Source organism: Balaenoptera borealis (genome assembly GCF_965194805.1).
Source record: "Balaenoptera borealis genome assembly, chromosome: 17".
NCBI classification, from domain to species: domain Eukaryota; kingdom Metazoa; phylum Chordata; class Mammalia; order Artiodactyla; family Balaenopteridae; genus Balaenoptera; species Balaenoptera borealis.
In genome coordinates, this window is record NC_138876.1 from 45,018,613 (window position 1) to 45,039,703 (window position 21,091).

A 21,091-nucleotide genomic window follows, 5' to 3' on the forward strand; every position below is an offset into this window, starting at 1 on the left:
CTTTCTAAGAAAAATTCTTAGAGATACTTTCAAAAATACCCAAGTCATTTATATATTGTAAACAAAAATCATTACTTCTACTAAATAAACAAAACAAAAACCCAAAACTGTTGTGTTCCTGGGTCCTTAGTTTTGAAATGAGAAGGAAGAAATATTGCTCTCTCACCCTGCTCCCGGGTCCCAGGCACAAGGTAACATTCTTGCTCTCTAGTGCTCCCTGTAAGACACCTGCCACATTGGGTTAACCACTCATCCATTCCCCTCCACAAACCAGAACCTCTTCCAACCAGAGACTACCCCTGTTTCTCTTTCCCTCAGTTTCTGGCAGCCCCTTTCTGAGGCAATACTGCAGCATGGAGTCTGGAGCAAAACTGCTTAGAATGGCATCAGCATTCCAAAACTTACTAACTCTGTGAACTTGGACAAGTTATTTAACCTCTCCGAGTCTCAGTTTATCTATAAAAGGGGACAATAACAGTACCTACCTTTCAAGGGTTAATGGAGGACTAAATTAGATCATTCCTGTTATGTGCTTAGAACAATGCCTTGCCCATGGTAAGCATAATAAGTGTTAGTTGTCTATTATTATTATTGTTGTTGTTATTATTTTACTACTACTATTCTGAAATACTTGATTCAAGGAGATAATTAGGTTATAAGGAATTAAACAAATTAAATACTTCAGTTTTTAAAATCATTTACAATTAAACGTCAAGTAAGTTTTTTTTGACTTGAGAGTGGGAAATAATACTGTTTGTGGAAATATAGATCAATTCTCTGGAAAAGAATTTGAAAAGAGCTAATCAGACTTTAAAAGATGAAAGTTCTTTGGCCCAGCAATTTCACTCACAGGGATAATATAGACATAAGAAAAGGACAGTCCTTGTAGCCTTGTTTATAAAGACCAAAAAGTTATAAATTTATTAATAATCTAAACAGCCAACAGTAAGAAAGTAGTTTAAAATATTATGGTGTAATCATATACCAGAATATTATTATGTATTCATCAAAAAAGATGTCATAGACATATTTCTTATTGATTGGAAAGATATTCACAATATTTTGAGTAAAAAAAGCAGGTCTCTAAATAGTATGTGGAGTTTGAAATCATCTTTGATAACAGAAACTTCTGGATTTATGGAAAGTTCTAGCAGAATAAATGTCAGAGAGAACAGTGATTGTAACTCTGCATACTGGATTTCTGATTTTTTTAATCAATTTCTATTGCCTTTTTTCTAATTTCTCTAAATAAGTTTGTATTACTTTTATAATAATTTTTTTTAATAAGTATGGCATTATAACTAATATTTTCTTCCTCGCTTATCTGTGTTTTCTACTTTTCTGCATTAAACATATATTACTTGTGCAATAAGGGGAAAATATTATTTTTTTAAACTAAACTGTCAAACAAGGTTGGTTGTTTCCTGTAACCAGGAAACTTGAATCCTATGCAATTCTTGAAAGTTTTAAGACAATTCTGCATGTTCAGCTATAGACCTAAAAGGACCTGAGGAGTCCAAATTCACGATGGAGACTCATACTCAAATGTGGAAAGATCTGAAATCTTTAACTCATCTATCACCAAAATACACACAAAGAGAGTCTTGTAATGTATTTCCCTATTCCTTCCTTTAATATCATCAACTTTTTTGACTAAAGGGAGCACAGTTTCTGGATCATATTCATTTATCCACTAGGAATGGGGACAAGTGAAAAGAGGATGGAAGAGACAAAAGACCCCAGTAAGAACTAATCAAATATATCCTTAGATAATACTGAGAAAATACTTGGAGGTTAAAGTGAAAACAAATTCCTTTGTTTTCAACAAAATGTTTTCATCCAATAAAATGTTTAAATGTTTCTGAATTTGGTCACTCTGAAAATCAGATAGGATTACATTGGATTCTGCAAGCAAGTCAAAAAGATTATGACTAGGGTCCACAATGCCAATGGATTATGGTTGTATGAATCGTTCGCTGGCTTGGCAAGAATGCTTTAGAAGAAAACTCTTTCAAACTTAAATCATGGCTTTAGTTTGAAGACCTGTGTGAATGCTATAAGGCTTCACCTGTAGACTCCAGATGTCCTCGTGTTTTACAGCATTAACCGGCTGCTTCAGGAACAGTGGGTTTCCCTCACAGTAGAACTCCCTCAGCTTCAGATCTTGAAACTTTCAAAACAAAATAAAAACTTCACTACACAGCAAAATAAACTTCATTTCTGAGCCTACATCTTCAATAAAATTAGACTAAAATTACTTTATTTATGACATATTCCACATTAGTATTTTAACAGCAGGGCATAATCTAGTTATTAGAAACATAAGAATCTTTATGTTGGCATGGATGGCAATGACCTTAGAGGTCACTGGTGACATCCCCCATACTAGACAGCTGAGAAAAGTTGTTCAGGATCAGAGAATTGTTAGTAATAGAAGAGAGGCTAATTAATCAAATGCTGGGAACAGTTTGCAAATAATAAGTTTGTTAGGAACCAAATATGATGAAAAATAACACTCTAATATACACCAAAATCTAGGTCTCATATATTGTCTTATGATCCATTCATTTATGATCAGTGAGGAAGGTAAGGGAAACAGAGGAACATCAACAAATTATCATTATATTGAAGTACAGTTGATTTCTCTGTTGTGTACAATGAAAATAAAAAAGAAAAATATACAATTCACAAGAATATTGAATCTTCTATGAAGAAAACCTAAATTCAGCTGGATTCTACCCCTTGAGTAGAAAAAAAGGAATTCTCTTATATTAATATTATATCTTTTTGAATTATGGTTTTCTCAGGGTATATGCCCAGCAGTGGGATTGCTGAGAAAACCATAATTCAAAAAGACATACATATCCCAATGTTCATTGCAGCACTATTTACAATAGCCAGGACATGGAAACAATCTAAATGTCCATAGACAGATGAATGGATAAAGAAGGTGTGGTACATATATAGAATGGAATATTACTGAGCCATAAAAAGGAATGAAATTGGGTCATTTGTAGAGATGTGGATGGACCTAGAGACTGTCATACAGAGTGAAGTAAGTCAGAAAGAGAAAAACAAATATTGTATATTAATGCATGTATGTGGAATCTAGAAAAATGGTACAGATGAACCTATCTGCAGGGTAGGAATAGAGATGCAGATGTAGAGAACAGACATGTGGATATGGGGGAGGGAAGGAGAGGGTGGGACGAATTGGGAGATTAGGATTGACATATATACACTACCATATGTAAAATAGATAGCTAGTAGGAACCTACTGTATAGCACGGGGAGCTCAGCTCGGTGCTCTGTGATGACCTAGATGGGTGGGATTGGGCAGGGGGAGGGGGAGGGAGGTCCAAAAGGGAGGGGATATATGTATACATATAGCTGATTCACTTCGTTGTACAGCAGAAACTAACACAACGTTGTAAAGCAACTATATGCCAAAAAAAAAAAGAACAGGATTAAAAAAAAAAAAGAAAAACTGTGTCAACAGAAAAAAAAAAATTACACCTTGACTCCCTTGAGTTCACATGACTTTGAACTCATGTGGTTTTCAAAGTTAAACTCATTTAGGGAATTACTTTTCTGAGACTTAGTTTCAGCTGTGAAATGGGGACAATAAGACCTATCTTCAGTGGTGTGCAGATAAAACAGTTCTCTGGAAAGAAAAAAAAAATGCCCTGATTTGTGGCATGCTTTGATTCTATGGTGTAAATACTCCTATCATAGCTGATTCCAGTCACCGAACACAGAGTTGGGAAGAGATGTTGAAAATTGGTTCTTGTGAGCCAGGATGAGGTAGTGCCATTACACCACTGCATCTCACAGTTATGGAAGAATTAGAGAGATTTCCTTGATTTCAGCCCATGGTTTGAAACACTGCACTCAACAAATTAAAAATAATTGATTTAAAACATCTTTCCAGGGCATCATGTCATTAGATCTAAATGTCTCACGAAATTTCTACAACATAGACAAGATTTTAAAATAAAATACAGAGTTTAAGGCCACATTGGAATCACCTACAGACATTCTGACTTTCTTAATTCAGTTTCCTATGTTATCCACCAACAAGGAGCAACCTAGAGAGTTGAACCTAATGGTAGCCACAAGTCAGTGCTGTGCTGAAATGAAAAGAGCACTTCTTGTGCTTAATGGAAGCATCATTTTTTCCTTCTGGCCCTAAAGAATAACATTCTATAATTTATACCTTAACTCATATTCCTTTTATAAAAATCTGATACAAACTTGACTAACTTGGTATCTGCAAAAGCATTAACACATGTGAACCTCATTTCAAAGTTGACCACAGTTCAAAGGGCATACATTTTTCTTTAGGGGTCATGTTTCTCTTCCTTCAAATCCTATCACTATTCTTCCATCAAACATGGTAGTGAGTTACCCAGCTTGCTAACTTACTACACATAATGTATCAGAAAGAAATTATCTTAATGAAAAGAAATTAATAAAGAAATTCATTAGCATGTGTTTTGCAGCAGGTAGGTTTCAATAACCTGAAGTCACACAATCTCTCAAAGTCCACTCTGAATATTCCCCAGAGCAACATTTTTTAATACCCTCTCTCTATATGCCCCTCTAGGTTTCCTGCCAGCCTAACTTCTTAATAGAACAATATTCTTTGCTAGCGTCATCACTCCAGTAGCATAATCTCTTCTGCTAATAAAATGTTGTTACAGCTTTTCAGAGTTTCTTTGCACAGGCCTACTCAAACTACCAGTGTTATGAGTTTAATCTCAACTGGAACAGTTTTGTCCCTCCCGCCCTCTCAGGGGTCTACAGATATTTTTCATTGTTACAACTGGGGGAGGGGGCAGTATTACTGGCATCTCTTTAGTAAATACCAGGGATGCTGCTAAACATCCTACAATGCACAGGATAGCTCCCGCAGCAAAGAATTATCAGGCCCAAAAGAGTGTTGAAGTTGGGAAAACCCTGGTTTAGAGGTATAAGGTCATAAACATTCACTGACCATTTATCTGGAAAGGGGATTTGCAGCTGGAGAGAAATGAAGGTTCAAATGAGGGTTTTTATTTTTTTTAACATGAAGACTTGATCATGTAGAAGGTAAGTACCAACATAGAGAAATTAATTTAGAGGAGAAAGGAATAATTGAAAGAGTAACAATCAGGTGAAGAACACAGAAAGACTTTTGAAAATTAACATCTTTGAATTATCCTTTCCTCCGTGGCCAGAAGAAAAGATGCAGGCATGAATAAGTTTGAAGGTGTGGAATTGGATGTGAAGGAATCAGACATGATCCCTTCAATTTTGTCTTTGAAATAGAGAATAAGACCATCTGCTAATTGAGTTGTGAAGCAAGGTGTCTATGTGGAAGGAGGCATGAAGAAGGTGGTGAAAGTATCGAATAGGTTTTGGAAAAGGAACCTGGCATGGGACAAGGAAAAATATTATACAGGGGTGCTGAGGGACCACACATTTATGGTAATACCTGTCCATAGATTGTGTGCTCTCCTTTAACACCCAGCAGTCTAGATACGACATTAAGAATCTGCAGAAGTATATGTCAGAAAACAAGGGCATGAGCTCATACGTACTAAAAAGTAACTGAATTGGACTGGGTCCTTTATGGTTTAGACCAGATAGAAAAAGAAATAGTACAAAGTTTCGATGGACTAAGAGTAAAAGAAGATGTAGAGGGACATGAAGTCTGTGATCTAAAAGGAAAGATATGGCTATAAAGCAATAAGAGAGCTGGAACATAGGAGGAACCAGGGGTCAAACTGCCATACTGGACTTTAATTCTTCATATTTAGAGCAGCTGAAGATGATGTTGCGATCTAGACATGACTGTGATGGTGGTTTGCTGAACTGAAGACCTGAAAAGCTCATTAAAATCAAGGAATCAAGGAACTTTGAGCCTAAGTTGTTTGTATTGACCACCTTTACAAAACAACTTCTTGAGTAATGTTCTCAAATATTTGGCTGTCTACTGGACATCTCCAGATAAGAGTCCCACAATCACCATAAATTCTAACATTCAAAAGTCGAACTCTAATTTCCCCCAGTTTTCCTTGTTCCTTTCCCCACATCAAACCTCCTGCCATGTCCTGTCAATTCTACCCTCTTAAAACTTCTAGAATTTATCCTTTCTTTCCATCCCCCTATCCACCCACCTCCTCGCCACCTCTGCACAATCTCTTCTCCTATTCCCTGACCCAGTCACTAATCCCTCTGGCTTGATTGAGGCCCTCATCTTACAGGAATTATTGCAATAGTACTTATATTGGTCTCAGTGCAAACTTTTGCTGCCAAAGTGGTCTTTTAAAATGAGAAGCTGGTCATAATACAACCTTGCTTAAAACTTTTCAAGGCACTCTTTTGTCCATAGGATAAATTCAAAAGCCCTAGTATATCATACTTGGTTCTCCTTGGCCTGTTTTTCCAACCATATATCCTAGTAAGCTCTACTTTCACCCTTATACACCAGCCATTCTGTAGTACTTAGGGGTCTCATAAGAGGCCTGTGTCTTAACTTACAATTATTACTCATGCTGTGCCCATTACTCAGTCCACTCCTGGATCACCTCTTCACGACTAAAATATCACCCCTGTAAGCTTCTGCAACTTCTATCAAATGTTTCTGTATCTCCTTAGGCCTAATTAATCATACCACCTGTACATACTATGAGGCAATCATTGTTGAAAATTTGTTTTCATCTATCAGGTTTGGTCTCTTTAAGAGCTATATCTTAAGTGACTATTTAATGCAAGCTCTAAATTCAGTACCTAGTACATAGCTGAGGCCCAATAAATAATCAACCACACACAACTCTCCCTGGGCACTCAAGATTTGCAAAGGCCTTCTTCTCCAGACTTGGTCAATTGTTATAAGTGTTCCTGCAAAGCCCCAGGCCTCAGGAACAATGTATAAGTTCAGCAAGCCCTTCTATTGCTTCAGGCCAGCCTTAAGTAATGAGGGAGATCAGAAGAGGGCTAATTTAGGAAGAAATTTGTTAATGTTAACAAGGAGAAGGGAGGCTGAGATTTCACATGAGCTCAGAAACAGAACTGATAAATAGGTGATGGCAAATAACCACGGACCCTTCAGACCATCTCAAAGCTCACAGGGTTACCCTTTAGCAAGAATTGGAATTTATAAATATGCTAACAGTTGACTTGTGAGGAGGGTAAGGTTTTAAGTGTTGGGACTATGTCATCCAAAAATATATAATTAGCAATTCTGAAAAAAGGACATGAATAAGATCTGTGACCAATGAGAAATTCAGGAAAATGTATGATAAACTTGATATCTAATCAGAATTGTGGAGTGATTCAGCTGATGATATCATTTGAACATAAGGAAGCCAAAAATTCTGTTGTGGGAACCCCTGTCTCACACACTGTGCATGAGTGGGAGGGAAAATAGGCAGAAAGTGACCTAAAATAAGAATCCTTCAGTATCTGCTGGATAGTTGACCCAAGAGAAGACCCCCTGAGGGAGTTGAAGAGAAGTGGCCAAGAGAGGTCTGGAGGGAAGGAGATAACTGAACCCCCAGGATCTAAACATATACACACACACACACACACACACACACACACACACACACACACACACACACACACACACACAACACACACACAGCCCTTCCTCATTCTGGTGGCCAGGGAGAAGCAGCTGAAGGCCCTTAAGCTCATGCTTCTCCCTGCCTTCAATATCCTGGGCCTTAAAGCTGATGGGACAGTAGCTCCAGCATCCTCTTCAGCCTCTTGATTTAAACATCATTGTAAAAAGGAAAATTGATCTGGGAGGACTTATTTGTTATTGCCTCACAATCCCCATCCATACCTGCTTAAGATCCCACTTCTATCCTTGAACCACCTGAGAACCAGTAACTGAAGAGGCCTCTGCTTCCACTCTGCCCTGTATTTTCCACCTCCAACAGTGTGATCTTACAATGTAAATCAGATCACAACAGTACCTAGCTCAAAACCATCCAGCACTACCTTGCTCAAAATGATCTCATTTCTCATTCAAAATGAAATGCAAATCCCTCAAGCTGGCCTACAGGACTCTGTTATGATTGGACCCTGTACCATCTCTTTGACCTTATATCCTACCATTCTGCCTCTCCCTCTTCCTTTCCACCTCCTCTTCCCTCTCCTCCCTCCCCCTCTCCCTCCCTCTCTCTCTCCCTCTCTCTATTTCTCTCTCCCCTCTGACAACATTGGCTTTCTTTCCAAGCGTTTTTTGCCTTGGGACCTTTGCACTTCCCTCTTCTTGGAACACTTTGGTCTCAGATTTGTCCATACTATTAACACTCAGAATAAAATGAAATCATATGTTTAGCAGTTTGAGAGGGGAAACATTTATAACTCAAGGATCTGATAACCAGACAAGTTTTCATTAATGTGCAAAGGCAATGGAAAGACATTCTCACATGCATGAGAATGAAAGAAACCAAAGAAAATTAACCAAAGAAAATTACTCAAGACACAGTAACTGAAAGAGAGTAACAAAAACCAAGAATTTGGGTAATACATTCATTTTGCCTGTCAAAATGCAAAGAATAAAAAGTCAAACACACACTGCCCCAATACAAACAATATTGGGGCAATCTGTTTTTTGCAAAAAAATAAAATTTGCAATGTCATTAAAAAGTCTGAAAATTGTTCTTACTCTTTGTTAATTCTACTGATAGGAATTCATCCAAATAAATATTTGAAATGGGAGCAAATATGTATACACATTATGTGTTTCTCAGAATTATTTAAAATTGTAAAATCCTTTCCTATATTAAAAAAAATGTATGATAAGTTATATTACACATGTAATATTCAGGCATTCTGCCTTTTGACTCTCTATGTCTAGCAAAACCTAAGCCTGGGTCATCCATGCCATTAGCTTTCCCTGTCTCTGCACACAAGCAAATAAGTGCTGTTTGCAGTTATACCTTAGGGCAGGCAAGAATCACAATAAATTCATCTTCACCAACTTCCAGTATGCCCTCAGTGATTGCTGGAAATTCTCCTCTAGTCAACACAACTCCATGTTTTCTTTGCTGGTTCATCTTTCTTTGCCCAACCATGAAATAGTTCTCCCCTGAGCCTAGCACATTCTCTTTTCACTTTATTTTTTTTCCCTTGGCAATCTTAACCATTTCCATGACTCAATGAAATCTCTATGCCAATGACTCTGGTCCACAACCTACAGCCAACTGCCTACTCAAAATCTTCACTTGGATGTCTTAAATATATGTTAAATTCACTGTGTCCAAGATTGAACTCATGATCTGCCCTCCTAGAGTTGGTCTTTTTCCAGTGTTTTCTATCTTAGACTATAGAAAGCTTACTAGCCCATCACTGTTTCTAAATTTATCTCGTAAATGTCTCTTGAATCTGTTCAGGTCTTTCCATTCCAACTTCCACCACCTTAGACCAAGTTATTGTCACTTCTTTCGTGGTTTCAGCAAGAGTCTATCAGAAGTCCACCCCATTCCCTTTGTCCTCCCTTCCAGTGTGTCCTCCGCACTTCGGAAATATGATCTTTTCAAAATACAGATCTGATTATGTCACCCCCTACCTAAAACCCTTTAGACTTGCATTGTTCTTCAAATAAAAATCAAAATCCTTAGCAAATTCCTTGGTCGTGGCCCCCTCTTAAATTCCTTCCAGTTCCCTGAACAATCCATGTTCCCTCCCATACCAGGGCCTTTCCACATGCTGTTCACTCTTTCTGGAATGGGTCCTTCTCCTTCATCTAATTGATTCCTAATCATTCTTCAGACTTGAGCTTTGTCACTCCTTCCAAGAAGCCTTCCCCAAATTACCTGTTTAGTCAGGCTCCTTTTCTCTCTCATAGACCAGTGGTCCTTTCTTTTAACGTACTGATTTCAGTTTGTAATTATACATTCATAATGTTAATTATTTGATTAATTGTTTTTCCCCTATAGTACAGGGAGAGCAGAGACCCTGTCTTGTTTCCTCACCATTAAATGCCCAGTTCTTAGTACAGGGCTTAGTATGTAATATAAAATGTTACAGAAAGAGAAGATAGACTCAGAAATCAGATTGCCTTGTTTGAATTTGAGGTCTGTTAAACATACTAGAAGCACCAAACTTTTCCTACTCCACACACACACACACACACACACACACACATACACACAAACACACACACACTTTCTACGTGAAATCACCTACCCAAGGACCCTGCCCTCTACAGATTTTACATGGTATGATTCTACTGCTTGGACACTTGAACAGGGACTTGATTTTTGAGCCAAAGAAAGCTAATCACAGGCCTGAACCAATCATCTGGGATCCAACAGGTTGGCCTAATCATATACTCTTTGTGGAATTTGAACCAAGAAACATGGAAATTTGTCATTTAGCTCTGGAAACTGGACCAGAACAACTATTATGGCAAGGAGCTGGAGAGTCCACAGTGGGCTATGTATAGATTGAAGTTAAAGGGGAACAGAAACAAGGTATAAGTAGAGCAAGCATTTGGAATATGGATACATTATTCCAACAGTATAATAAGTGTGATGAACTAACAGTTCATGCTGCTAAGAATCCCAGAAGCTTGTTGACCTGAGAACCACACACTTGCTCCAGTATCTCTGAGCTCTGCCCAGCCTTACCATATTCCCTGCTTGAATCCCCATGAGATCCTCCTTACTCTTCCCTATGAAACTTTAATTAAACTCCATTTAAATTGCAGCCAAAGAACCAAAAGAAAACATGCACACGAATTTCAACATCATAGAATTCTCTTGCCCTACCATCAGCAGATAGACAATTCTAATGTCTCTGAATTGCTTAAAGTAACCTTCTTATGTGCTTTTCTGTGAATCCTCCTTTGCAAAACACAAAAATCTACCTCTTCCTTCTCTAAATCTAGCTAAGACTTCCAAACTTTAGTCACTCACTCTTTAGAAACAGTCTTCTTTTCAGGTTTTGAAAGCAAAATATATAATTAGTACCTCTCCACTGGATAGGGGAGCCATACATCTAGAGACGCTTTTCCACCCATATTTCTAAACCTCACAGACCTGGTTACAGAGAAAAAGCAGAAATTAGTAGTAAGCAAACTATAAAAGGCAGTAACAAAGAAATCAAAGTTCCCAACCTCTGCCCTGGGATAGTCTACAATTTAAACTGAAAAATTCCACTTTAAAATTTATTCAGACCAGGCAACAATTCAGAGCACTGAACTAGAAGAAAGATAGTCAAAGAGTTTGTGAAAGCTGTTTATGGTCTGAAAACCAATTGTGAGATCTTTGATCTTCTATTTTTTTTATTCTGACAGGAAATTAAAGTTTGAGTGACCAGATTCATGATGGGAACTGCAGAAAGAATGTCCGTTTGTAGCTTCTCCCTTGGTTTCCAAATGAGCCCCAATGTCGTTTTAAATAAAGTCTCTCAAAGGCATAACACCTTTAATTCCTCCTGATATATTTTTGTTCTTCTTCATTTATATTAAATATCACTGTTTCAAGGGATTCTTGACTGTTTTTATTTACCTTCTCTTAAGTGACTGCTATTTTAACCAAACATTCTTTTCTTTTAAGCTTTTCATATAACTTCATCTATACTTAATAGTAGAATAGAGAAAACACTGGGCTCAAATGCTGGGGACTGGTTTCAAATCCATTTCATCCACACAACCCCTCCATACAAGTCATTCAAATATCTGAGCCTGTTCTTCATGTATAAATAGATATAATAATATCCATCTCACTGGATTTTAAAGGTCAAATAAGGAATGTATAAAGTACTTGGTAAACTATAAGGCATCCTAGAAAAATGAGGTACTACACCAACATGTAGTCCATTGTCTAAAGTAGGCAAGCCATATTTATTACTTTTCTCTCAACAGAAGAGTCTCTTGTTAGGGTCAGCCAATATTTTGTCTTCCATTTTTTTCATTACTTTGCTTCATTTAAGCTCTACCAGACAAGGATAAAGGCAATTTCATATGCTGCAAATCTACTAGCAAACTGATACATGTACTTCTAGTTTCAAGATGGCAAAACTAAGCATATTTAGCAGTTTCCCTCTCCCATGCCAAATCCTAGAAATGATGAGAAGATAACCTTTAAGAAAATAAATAACCACTTAAAAACAGGGTGATAAATTCTCACAGGAACAGAAACTATGTGTAGACAGTAACAAGTGAAGGAGGAAGCATCAACCCAGGATGAACATGGAAGCCCGAGGAAGAATTCCTACAAAGAAATAGAATTGAGGTAATTCAATACACAGAGGTAGTAGAGGCCTCCAGAGAGTATGGGATAGTAGAACAACAGACAGCAAGATTACTGAACTCTTTCAGAAGCAGGCAGACACTGTGAACTCACCCACACACTCTCACCCCTATGGCCACACTCTACCTCCCACTCCTATAGCTCCTTTCCCTGAATCCCACACACCTATAGCCTGGTGAGAACAGTGTTTTGAATAGAGAAAGGTGGAGGAGCTTCAAGATGGCGGAGGAGTAAGACATAGAGATCACCTTCCTCCCCACAAATACAACAAAAATACATCTACATGTGGAACAACTCCTACAGAACACCTACTGAATGCTGGCAGAAACCTCAGGCTTCCAAAAAGGCAAGAAATTCTCCACATAACTGGGTAGGGCAAAAGAAAAAAGAAGAAAAAGAGACAAAGGACCTGCACCTCTGGGAGGGAGCTGTGAAGGAGGAAAAGTTTCCACATGCTAGGAAGTCCCCTCACTGGCGGAGATGGGAGGGAGGGGAGCCCCAGAGGTGAGGGTAGCAACGGGGGTGCGGAGGGAAAGCAGAGAGAATCCTGCACAGAGGATCAGTGCCGACCAGAACTCACCAGAGTGAGATGCTTGTTGGCTCACCTGCCAGGGCAGGTGGGGGATGGGTGCTGAGGCTCGGGATTTGGAAGTCAGACCCCAGGGAGAGGACCGGGGTTGGCTGCATGAAGACAGCCTGAGGGGTCTAGTGCACCACAGCTAGCTGGGAGGGCGTCTGAGAAAAAACCCAGGCCTGCTGAAGAGTCAAGAATGTATTGTTGTGGTCGGCTTGAGGAGAGGGGTGGGTCTGCCATAGGAGCTTCCTGCTCTGTGCGCTCACAGACAGCTGGGCACCACCTACGTGACCTCCAGAGGTGGGCACGAACCGTGGCTGTTATCTCTGACACGAGAGGGGGGCGATGGCTGCCACCACTGCCACCAAGTGTCCTGTGTGTAAGTGCAAGTCACTGCCCACACCTTCCCAGAAGCCTGCACAGCCCTCCACTGCTGAGGGTCCCACGATCCGGGGCCAACTTCCCTGGGAGAATGCAAGGCACACCTCAGGCTGTAGCAACTTCACACCAGCCTCTGCCACTGCAGGCACTCCCCACACACCCCAATTGTGACTGCTGTATCCCTCCCTCCCCTCCCCTGGCCTGAGAGAGCAAGTGAGCCCTAATCAGCTACTGCTTACATCGCTTCTTGCCTGGGCAGGACACAGACACCTGAGGGTGGCCAACAGACAGAGGCAAGGTGAAAACCAAAGCTGAACTCCAGGGGCTGTGGGACCAAAGGGAAATCTCTCTGTGCAGCCAGAGGAGCAGCAGATTAAACCCCTGCAACTGGCTTGGTAAAGCCTGCATCTGTGAAATATATGAATAGACAATGAGTGTTCCCACAATCGAGGCTGTGGACTTTGGGAGCAACTGTGGACTTGGGAAGCAATTACATGGGGGAGGTAAGGCCAGATCAGAGTCTGAGCTGGCCCCACAGTGCCCACAGCAGGGCCAGAGACCTACTTAGAACTATTGGAGGATTTCCTGGGTAGGCAGGGAATAGCAGTGGCTCACTGTGGGGGCAAGGACACTGACAACCAAGGCCACAGGAAAATATAACTACTATTACTATTATATATACTTTATCTTATTTTTCCATTTTATTCTATTATTGTTCTTTTTAATTATTCTTTTAATTTTTATTTACTTTTTCTTTTCTCTTTTATACTTTTATTTTTAATATGTTTTTTATATTATTATTTTCCTATTTCTACTGTACTTTTTCATTATATTGTGTTTTTTCCTTGTTTTTCTTTTTTCCTTTGTTTTGTTCTGTTTTTGTCTTATTTTTAACTAAATTTTACATTTTTCTATTTTTACTTCTTTGTTGTTTTCTATTTATCTTTTTGTTTTCCTCTTTCTTTTGTTTTTACTTTTTTTATCGTTTTTGTGTGTTTCTTTTATGCTTTCTTTGTCTTGTTTTAGTTTGCTCTGCGTTTGATTTGTTTTAGATTTTTTGTTTTTGTTAGTTTAGTTTTTAGTGTTTGTTTTCATTATTGGCTTTGTTTATTGGTTTGGTTGCTCTCTTCTTTTTTGTTTTCTCTTTTTTTTTCTTTATTTTTTTTTTTTTCAGTGTGGGTGTGTGTTTCTTTATGTGTTTTTGTCCGTTCAGTTTAGCTTTTACCATTTGTCTTGGGGTTTTGTTTGTCTGTTCGTTTTCTTTTTTTTTCTCTCTCTCCTTTTCTTTTCCCTTTTCTTCCATGCCATGCAGCTTGTGGGGTTTGGTGCTCTGGCCAGGGATTGGGCCTGAGCCTCCAAGGTGGGAGAGCCAAGTCCAGTACATTGGACCAGCAGAGAACTCCTGGCCCCATGGAATATTAATCATTAAGAACTCTCCCAGAGGTCTCCATCACAACACTAAGACCCGGCTCCACCCAATGGCCAGCAGGCTCCAGAGCTGGACGGCTCATGCCAAACAACTAGCAAGACAAGAACACAACCCCACCCATAGCAGAAATGCTGCCTAAAGTCATACTAAGCTCACAGACACCCCAAAACACACAACCAGATGCGTTCCTGCTCATCAGAGGGACAAAATCCAGCTCCACCCACCAGAACACAGGCAGCAGTCCCCCTCACCAGGAAGACTACACAAGCTACTGAACCAACTTCACCCACTGGGGGCAGACACCAGAAGTAAGAAGAACTAGGAACCTGCAGCATGTGGAAAGGAAACCCTAAAAACAGTAAGTTAAAATGAGAAGACAGAGAAATATGCAGCAGATGAAGGAGCAAGGTAAAAACCCACAAGACCCAACAAATGAAGACGAAAAAGGCAGTTTACCTGAAAAGGATTCAAAGTAATGACAGTAAAGATGATCCAAAATCTTAGAAATAGAATAGAGAAAATACAAGAAACATTTAACAAGGACCTAGAAGAACTAAAGGGCAAAAAACAGTAATGAACAACACAATAACTGAAATTAAAAGTACTCTAGAAGAAATCAATAGCAGAATAACTGAGTCAGAAGAACAGATAAGTGAGCTGGAAGATAGATTGGTGGAAATATAAAAAGAATAAAGAAAAAAGAATGAAAAGAATGGAGGGCTCTCTCACAGACCTCTGGAACAACATTAAGCTCACCAACATTTGAATTATAGGGGTCACAGAAGAAGAAGAGAAAGAGAAAGGGTATGAGAAAATATCTGAAGAAATTATAGTCAAAACTTCCCCTAACATGGGAAAGGAAATAGTCAATCAATTCCAGGAAATGCAGAGAGTCCCACACAGGATAGGGGAAACATGTCGAGACACATATTAATCAAATTATCGAAAACTAAATACAAAGAAAAAATATTAAAAGCAGCAAGGGAAAAGCAACAAGTAACATACAAGGGAATCCCCATAAGGTTATCAGCTGAATTTTCAGCAGAAACTCTGCAGGGCAGAAGGGAATGGCAGGACATATTTAGGGTGATGAAAGGGAAAAAACTACAATGAATATTACATAGCCCAGCAAGTATCTCATTCAGATTCAATGGAGAAATCAAAAGCTTTACAGATAACCAAAAGCTAAGAGAATTCAGCACCACCAAACCAGCTCTACAACAAATACTAAAGAAACTACTCTAAGCGGGAAACACAAGAGAAGAAAAGGACCTACAAAAACAAACCCAAAACAGTTAAGAAAATGATAATAGAAACATACATATTGATAATTACCTTAAATGTGAATGGATTAAAAGCTCCAACCAAAGTCAACTGGCTGAATGGATACAAAAACAAGACCCATATATACGCTGTCTACAAGAGATGCACTTCAGACCTAGAGACACATACAGACTGAAAGTGAGGGGATGGAAAAAGATATTCCATGCAAATGGAAATATAAAGAAAGCTGGAGTAACAAAGCTCGTATCAGATAAAATAGACTTTAAAATAAAGAGTGTTACAAGAGACAAGGAAGGACACTACATAATGATCAAGGGATTAGTCCAAGAATATATTACAATTATAAATATATATGCACCCAACATAGGAGCACCTCAATACATAAGGCAAATGCTAACAGTTAGCAAAGGGGAAATTGACAGTAACACAGTAATAGTGGGGGCCTTTTGTGTTTGGCTGAGTTTGATCTTTGTTGCTGTATGTGGGCTTTCTCTAGTTGTGGTGAGCAAGGGATACTCTTCATTGCAGTGCACAAGCTTCTCATTGTGGTGGCTTCTCTTGTTGCAGAGCACGGCTCTAGGCATGTGGGCTCAGTAGTTGTGGCTCATGGGCTCTACAGTGCAGGCTCAATAGTTATGGTGCACGGGCTTAGTTGCTACTTTGCAGGTGGAATCTTCCTGGACAAGGGCTCGAACCTGTGTCCCCTGCATTGGCAGGTGGATTCTTAACCACTGCACCACCAGGGAAGTCCAAAGTTTTTATTTATTTATTTAGTTGCACCAGGTCTAAGCTGTGGCTTCGAGGCTCCTTAGTTGTGGCATGTGAACTCTTCATTGCAGCATGCATGTGGGACCCAGTTCCCGTACCAGGGATTGAACCCTGGCTCCCTAAATTGGGACTGTGGAATCTTAACCACTGCACCACCTCATTTACACCAATGGACAGATCATCCAGAAAGAAATTAACAAGGAAACACAAGCTTTAAATGATACAATAGACCAGATAGATTTAATCAATATTTATAGGGCATTCCATCCAAAAACAGCACATTGCACTTTCTTCTCAACTGCACATGGAACATTCTCCAGGATAGAACACATATTGGGTCACATATCAAGCCTCAGTAAATTTAAGAAAATTGAAATTGTATCAAGTATCTTTTCCGACCACAATGCTATGAGATTACAAATCAATTACAGGAAAAAAACTGTAAAAAACAAAAACACATGGAGGCTAAACAATATACTACTAAATAACCAAGAGATCAATGAAGAAATCAAAGAGGAAATAAAAAAATATCTAGAGACAAATGATAAAAACACAACAACCCAAAACCTATGGGATGCAGCAAAAGCAGTTCTAAGAGGGAAGTTTAGAGCAGTACAATCCTACCTCAAGAAACAAGAAAAATCTCAAATAAACAACCTAACCTTACACCTAAAGGAACTAGAGAAAAAAGAACAAACAAAACCCCAAGTTAGTAGAAGGAAAGAAATCATAAAGATCAGATCAGAAATAAATGAAATACACACAAAGAAAACAATAGCAAAGATCAATAAAACTAAAAGCTGGTTCTTCGAGAAGATAAAAAAAATTGATAAATCTTTAGCCAGATTCATCTAGAAAAAGAGGGAGAGCACTCAAATCAATAAAATTAAAAATGAAAAAGAAAAAATTACAACACACAGCGCAGAAATACGAAGCATCATAAGAGAGTACTAAAAGCAACTATACGCCAATAAAATGGAAAACCTGGAAGCCATGGACAATTTCTCAGAAAGGTATAATCTTCCAACACTGAACCAGCGAGAAATATAAAATATGAAAAAACCATTCACAAGTACTAAAATTGAAACTGTGATTAAAAATCTTCCAACAAACAAATGTCCAGGACCAGATGGCTTCACAGGTGAATTCTAACAAACATTTAGAGAAGAGCTAACACCCATCCTCCTCAAACTCTTCCAAAAAATTGCAGAGGAAGGAAGACTGCCTAACTCATTCTGTGAGGCCACCATTTCCCTGATACCAAAACCAAACAAAGATATTACACACAAAAAAAGAAAATTAGACCAATATCACTGATGAACATTGATGCAAAACTCTTCAACAAAATACTCCCAAACAGAATCCAACAGCACACTAAAAGGATCATATAACATGATCAAGTGGGGTTTATCCCAGGAATGCAAGGATTCTTCAGTATATGCAAATCAATCAATGTGATAAACCATATTAACAAATTGAAGGAGAAAAACCATATGATCATCTCAATAGATGCAGAAAAAGCTTTCGACAAAATTCAACACCGATTTATGTTAAAAACCCTCCACAAAGTAGGCATAGAGGGAACTTACCTCAACATAATAAAGACCATATATGACAAACCCACAGCCAACATTGTCCTCAATGGTGAAAAACTGTAACCATATCCACTAAGATGAGGAACAAGACAAGGTTGCCCACTCTCACCACTATTATTCAACATAGTCTTGGAAGTTTTAGCCACAGCAATCAGAGAAGAAAAAGAAATAAGAGGAATCCAAATGGGAAAAAAGAAATAAAACTATCACTGTTTGCAGATGACATGATACTATACCTAAAGAATCCTAAAGAAGATGCTACCAGAAAACTACTAGGACTAATCAAGGAATTTGGTAAAGTAGTAGGACACAAAATTAATGCACAGAAATCTCTTGCATTCCTATACACTAATGATGAAAAATCTGAAAGAGAAAGTAAGGAAACACTCCCATTTACTATTGCAACAAAAAGAATAAAATACCTAGGAATAAACCTACCAAAGGAGATAAACGACCTGTATGCAGAAAACTATAAGACACTGATGAAAGAAATTAAAGATGATACAAACAGATGGAGAGGTATACCATGTTCTTGGACTGGAAGAATCAACATTGTGAAAAATGACTATACTACCCAAAACAATCTACAGATTCAATGCAATCCCTACTAAACTACCAATGGTATTTTTCAAAGAAGTAGAAAAAATATTTCACAATTTGTATGGAAACACAAAAGACCCTAAATAGCCAAAGCAATCTTGAGAAAGAAAAACGGAGCTGGAGGAATCAGGCTCCCAGACTTCAGACTATACTACAAAGCTACAGTAATCAAGACAGTATGGTACTGGCACAGAAACAGAAATATAGATCAATGGAACAGGATAGAAAACCCAGAGATAAACCAGAGCACATATGGTCACCTTATCTTTGATAAAGGAGGCAAGAATATACAGTGGAGAAAAGACAGCCTCTTCAATAAGTGGTGCTGGGAAAACTGGACAGCTACATGTAAAAGAATGAAATTAGAACACTCCCTAACACCATACACAAAAATAAACTCATAATGGATTAAAGACCTAAATATAAGGCCAGACACCATCAAACTCTTAGAGGAAAACATAGGCAGAACACTCTATGACATAAATCACAGCAAGATCCTTTTTGACCCACCTCCTAGAGAAATGGAAATAAAAACAAAAATTAACAAATAGGACCTAATGAAACTTAAAAGCTTTTGCACAGCAAAGGAAGCTATAAACAAGTTGAAAAGAGAACCCTCAGAATGGGAGAAAATATTTGCAAATGAAGCAACTGACAAAGGATTGATCTCCAAAATATACAAGCAGCTCACGCAGCTCAATATCAAAAATACAAACAACCCAAGCCAAAAATGGGCAAAGACTGAAATAGACATTTCTTGAAAGAAGATATACAGATTGCCAACAAACGCATGAAAGGGTGCTCAACATCATTAATCATTAGAGAAATGCAAATCAAAACTACAATGAGGTATCACCTCACACCGGTCAGAATGGCCATCATCAAAACATCTCCAAACAATAAATGCTGTAGAGGGTGTGGAGAAAAGGGAACCCTCTTGCACTGTTGGTGGGAATATAAATTGATACAGGCACTATGGAGGACAGTATGGAGGTTCCTTCAAAAACTAAAACTAGAACTACCATATGATCTAGCATCCCACTACTGGGCATATACCCTGAGAAAACCATAATTCAAAAAGAGTCATGTACCACAATATTCATTGCAGCTCTATTTACAATAGCCAGTACGTGGAAGCAACCTAAGTGTCCATTGACAGTTGAATGGATAAAGAAGATGTAGCACATATATACAATGGAATATTACTCAGCCATAAAAAGAAACAAAATTGAGTTATTTGTAGTTAGGTGGATGGAGTTAGAGAATGTCATACAGAGTGAAGTAAGTCAGAAAGAGAAAAACAAACACCGTATGCTAACACATATATATGGAATCTAAAACAACAAAAAAAGTGGCTCTGAAGAACCTAGTGGCAGGACAGGAATAAAGTCGCAGACCTAGAGAATGGGCTTGAGGACACGGGGAAGGGGAATGGTAAGCTCGGACAAAGTGAGAGAGTAGCATTGACATATATACACTACCAAATGTAAAATAGATAGCTAGTGGGAAGCAGCTGCATAGCACAGGGAGATCATCTCGGTGCTCTGTGTCCCCCTAGAGGGGTGGGATAGGGAGGGTGGGTGGGAGACACAAGAGGGAGGGGATATGAGGATATATGTATACGTATAGCTGATTCACTCTGTTATACAGCAGAAAGTACCACACCATTGTAAAGCAATTATACTCCAATAAAGATGTTAAAAAAAAAAAAAGACAAATGCACCCCAGTGTTCATTGCAGCACTATTTACAATAGCCAGGTCATGGAAGCAACCTAAAGGTCTATCAACAGACGAATGGATAAAGTAGATGTGGTACACATATACAGTGGAATATTACTCAACCATAAAAAGGAATGAAATTGTGTCATTTGTAGACATGTGGATGGACCTAGAGACCATCATACAGAGGGAAGTAAGTCAGAAAGAGAAAAACAAATATCATATATTAACGCATATATGTGGAATCTAGAAAAATGGTACAGATGAACTGGTTTGCAAGGCAGAAATAGAGACACAGATGTAGAGAACAAACTTATGCACACCAAGGGGGGAAAAGGGGGTTGGCATGAATGGCGAGATTGGGACTATCATATATACACTAATATGTATAAAAGAGATAACTACTGAGAGCCTACTGTGTAGCACAGGGTACTCTGCTTCGCTTTGCTGTACAGTAGAAACTAACACAACTTTGTAAAACAA

General features: G+C 38.5%; 1 protein-coding gene across 1 annotated transcript in view; it reads right to left on the reverse strand.

Moving 5' to 3' along the window:
- SLC26A7 (solute carrier family 26 member 7) overlaps positions 1-21,091 on the reverse strand; it is a 329,129-nt gene that overhangs the window by 253,519 nt on the left and 54,519 nt on the right. Inside the window, exon 6 of the mRNA XM_082363300.1 lies at positions 2,069-2,170. Coding sequence (XP_082219426.1) covers positions 2,069-2,170 — 102 coding nt within the window. The remainder of the gene's footprint in view (positions 1-2,068; positions 2,171-21,091) is intronic.